This window comes from Mustela erminea, chromosome 3, assembly GCF_009829155.1.
Source record: "Mustela erminea isolate mMusErm1 chromosome 3, mMusErm1.Pri, whole genome shotgun sequence".
NCBI classification, from domain to species: domain Eukaryota; kingdom Metazoa; phylum Chordata; class Mammalia; order Carnivora; family Mustelidae; genus Mustela; species Mustela erminea.
The window spans coordinates 3341624-3346355 of NC_045616.1; the positions used below are offsets into that span (position 1 = coordinate 3341624).

At 38.0% G+C, this 4732-nt stretch overlaps 1 protein-coding gene across 1 annotated transcript; it reads left to right on the forward strand.

Moving 5' to 3' along the window:
- The first annotated feature begins 299 nt into the window (after positions 1-299).
- LOC116585752 (olfactory receptor 2T33-like) lies at positions 300-1241 on the forward strand. Its single transcript, XM_032335013.1, has one exon. It carries the CDS (start codon positions 300-302, stop codon positions 1239-1241), a length of 942 nt encoding a protein of 313 aa, XP_032190904.1.
- Positions 1242-4732: the final 3491 nt, after the last annotated feature.

Consider the following 4732-nt stretch of genomic DNA (forward strand, 5'->3'; position numbering starts at 1 on the left):
ATATACCAATACAATATAGAAATGTAATCTGTACTGTAATATGCTTCACACACAATTTTCTTTGGATTAAAAAGTACTGTGTAATAACAGCAGAGATGTATGTTAGGATGGTAAGGCCAACATCTTACTGCAAAGTGAAAGACTAAAGATGAAATTATTCCTCCAAGTGTGTGTGTGTGTGTGTCTCTCTCTCTCTCTCTTTTATGTCATTTGACCACCTCTTCTTAAGTAAATGCCTAACCTTCCTTTCAAGCAACTCATTCTTTATCATTCCTTGTCTTGCAGGCATGACTGCAGCCATGGAGGATTTAAATGACACCACAGAAATGTTCATTCTCTTAGGGCTCTTTAACCACACTCAGACCCATGTGTTCCTCTTCTCCATGGTGCTCATGATCTTCCTCATCTCCCTGTTGGGCAATGCCCTCATGATCGTGCTCATCCATGAGGACCCTCAGCTTCATACGCCCATGTACTTTTTGCTTAGCCAGCTCTCCCTCATGGACATGATGCTGGTCTCCACCATAGTCCCCAAAATGGCAACCAACTACCTGATGGACACCAGGACCATCTCTCCTGCTGGCTGTGGAGCCCAGATCTTCCTGTTTGTCACTCTGGGAGGGGGTGAATGCTTCCTCTTAGCGGCCATGGCTTATGACCGCTATGTGGCCATCTGTCACCCGCTGCGCTACCCCATCCTCATGAATCAGAAGCTCTGCTTCCAAATGACCGCAGGCTCCTGGCTTTTGGGAGGGGTGGATGGGCTGATGCAGGCTGGGACCACTCTGAGCTTTCCTTACTGCCATTCTCGGGAAATAAACCACTTCTTCTGTGAGGCACCCTCACTTGTGCGCCTTGCTTGTGCTGACAGTACATTTTTTGAATTTCTCATGTATGTGTGCTGCATCCTGATGCTCCTGATCCCTCTGTCTCTCATTCTGGCCTCCTACAGTCTCATCTTGACTGCTGTCCTTCACATGAAGTCTACAGCTGCTCAGAAGAAAGCTTTTGCCACCTGCTCCTCTCACCTGGCTGTTGTGGGGCTCTTCTATGGAGCCATAATATTCATCTACATGAGGCCCAAATCCTACCATTCAGTGGCCCGTGACAAGGTGGTCTCTGCTTTCTACACCATTTTCACACCTGTGTTGAACCCCCTTATATACAGTGTGAGGAATAAAGACGTCAAGGAGGCTTTGAGAAAGTGGATAGAGAAACATTTTCTGGGACATCTACGGTGAGAGTGATTTGACAAACTGGGAGCAACCAAACTGGGCCCACCATGAAATTTCTCATATCCATATATTTTGCTCTCATTTGGCAAGTTTTCACTGTTAAAAAAAACTGTTTCTTTTATATTTGGTAAATTAAAATTTACATTTGTCCTGCTTTCGTACATCATTATGTATTTTTGTTCTGGGCTTTGGATCTCAGCAATACTAGTAAATGATTGAGGCATTCTAAGTAAAAGATAAGATAAACATTGATAAAATAAAGGAGATTTTCAACTTTTAATGTCCTTGGGCTCTGCTCATGGGATCTCAAGGAAGCCAAACTTTAACAATTACCAGAGTCAGCAAATTCAATTTCTAACCTGGACAGTGATTGCACATTTGATTGTTTTATAAATAACCTAAAAGAAAGCATTCCAAGCATAAAGTTAAGGGTAGAACCTCCATGGTTCTCTATGGGACTGAAGTCATATAGTCCTGCTGATAAACTAAGTCTTAATTATGGTCCTAAGATTAAAAAAGTTCAATATCTTTCTGAAATAGCTTTCATCTAATTTGTAGTATTTTATGTTGTTAGTGAAGACTGTATCCCAAGCAGCTGCCCTAACTTGGGCTGGAAAAACAGAAATGAAAACAGAACAATAACAACAACAACAACAACCAAGAAAAAAAAAGGAAAAAAAAACCACTTTCTTTTAGAGATTCTAAAAGGTTTATTCATTTTGTGTTGATAACACCAACTCTGTGTGTGTGTGTGTGTCTGTGCGCAATTTTGAGGATAATTTACTTATAGAATGAATAATTAATTTAAACAAAAACAATGTATATTTTACCTTATTGAAATTTCAATAAAATAAATTTCAAATATATACATAATTAAATGAATATTAAAAAATAGAAATCTTGTAAGAACTCTTATCAAAATCTTTATTAGAAGAGGATTTGGGGTGGATATATGGGAGTTAAAAAATCATTATGTACGGGGTAATCAGGTTGAACTGCATATATGTAAATATCTTTTTATTATAGTCCTCACTGGCTGGCTCAGTCAGTAAAGCATATGACTCTTGATCACAATATCAAGAATTTAAGAACCATGTTGGGTATAGAGCTTTCTTAAAAAATATAAACAAGATCATGAAGAGTAGAAGTGAACATCTCTATCAAAAAAGTAACATTAATTAAAAAATAATTCACACATGGTAGAATTAACCATATGAATAAACATAGACAATTTATTCATAATAGTAACTAAGAACAAAAATCCATTTTTCACATGTTAAAATAAATATCTATATTATATTGACTTATATAGATAAAAATAAACTTTGATCACACTGAAAGCCTTAGGGCTTAAAATTTCACCTTCTTTTCTGGTTAACAAAAGTAAGTAAAATTAAGGACCTGGGAAAAGTCAAGTAGTCTTTCTGCAACATTCAACGTGAAAGTTTCAGGATAATAAATTTTCAAAAAAAAATTAAATAACAATGTCCTCTAACGTGCATATTTTCATTTTAAGGAAAAGGCACTTTAAAAATGAAGGAAATCAAACTGAAATGGTCTCTTTCCAAAATTCTTAAAATCTGAATTTTAACATCTGAATGAACTAGTGAGTCTCATTTATGTAACTATTTCAACACATCAACAAAAGAACATATCAAGATATATTTGAGGGTTAAAAAAATACTGTTCCATAGTTTTTATACTTATAAGATTTTTTTTTCATTTACTTATTTTCAGAATAACAGTATCATTATTTTTTCACCACACCCAGTGCTCCATGCAATCTGTGCCCTCTATAATACCCACCACCTGGTACACCAACCTCCCACCACCCCCCGCCACTTCAAACCCCTCAGATTGTTTGCCAGAGTCCATAGTCTCTCATGATTCACCTCCCCTTCCAATTTACCCCAACCCCCTTCTCTCTAACTCCCCATGTCCTCCATGCTTTTTGTTATGCTCCACAAATAAGTGAAACCATATGATAATTGACTCTCTCTGCTTGACTTATTTCACTCAGCATAATCTCTTCCAGTCCCATCCATGTTGCTACAAAAGTTGGGTATTCGTCAGTTCTGATGGAGGCATAATACTCCATTGTGTACATGGACAACATCGTCCTTATCCATTCGTCCGTTGAAGGGCATCTTGGTTCTTTCCACAGTTTGGCGACCGTGGCCATTGCTGCTATAAACATTGGGGTAGAGATGGCCCTTCTTTTCACGACATATGTATCTTTGGGGTAAATAACCAGGAGTGCAATGGCAGGGTGATAGGGAAGTTCTATTTTTAATTTCTTGAGGAATCTCCACACTGTTCTCCAAAGACGCTGCACCAACTTGCATTTCCACCAACACTGCAAGAGGTTTCCACTTTCTCCACATCCTCTCCAACACATGTTGTTTCCTGTTTTGTTAATTTTGGCCATTATAACTGGTGTAAGGTGATATCTCAATGCAGTTTTAATTTGAATCTCCCTGAGGGCTAGTGATGATGAACATTATTTCATGTGTCTGATAGTCATTTGTATGTCTTTATTGGAGAAGTGTCTGTTCATATCTTCTGCCCATTTTTTGATATGATTGTCTGTTTTTGTGTGTGTTGAGTTTGAGGAGTTCATTCTAGATCCTGGATATCAACCTTTTGTCTGTACTGTCATTTGCAAATATCTTCTCCCATTCCGTGGGTTGCCTCGTTGTTTCCTTGACTGTTTCCTTGGCTGTGCAGAAGCTTTTGATTTTGATGAAGTCCCAAAAGTTCATCTTCACTTTTGTTTAATTTGCCTTTGGAAACATATCTTGAAAGAAGTTGCTGTGGCTGATATCGAAGAGATTACTGCCTATGTTCTCCTCTAGGATTCTGATGGATTCCTGTCTCACATTGAGGTCTTTTATCCATTTTGAGGTTATCTTTGAATATTGTGTAAGAGAATGGTCGAGTTTCATTCTTCTACATAGAGCTGCCCAGTTTTCCCAGCGACATTTATTGAAGAGACTGTCTTTTTTCCACTCTATATTTTTTCCTGTTTTGTTGAAGATTATTTAGCCATAGAGTTGAGGGTCCATATCTGTGCTCTCTACTCTTTTCCACAGGTCTATGTGTCTGTTTTTATGCCAGTACCATGCTGTCTTGGTGATCACAGCTTTGTAGTAAAGCTTGAAATCATGTCGCATAATGGCCCCCGTTTTATTTTTGTTTTTCAACATTTCCTTAGCAATTCGGGGTCCCTTCTGATTCCATACAAATTTTTGGATTATTTGCTCCAGCTCTTTGAAGAATGCTGGTGGCATTTTGTTCGGAATGGCATTAAAAGTATAGATTGCTCTAGGCAGTATAGACATTTTAACAATGTTTATTCTTCCCATCCAAGAGCATGGAATGGTCTTCCATCTTTTTGTGTCTTCTTCAATTTCTTTCATGAGTGTTCTGTAGTTCCTTGAGTACAGATCCTTTACCTCTTTGGTTAGGTTTATTCCCAGGTATCTTATGGTTCTTGG

Excerpts from the sequence above, each read along its gene's own strand:
- LOC116585752 (XM_032335013.1), top strand. The coding sequence starts at position 300 with ATGGAGGATTTAAATGACACCACAGAAATGTTCATTCTCTTAGGGCTC.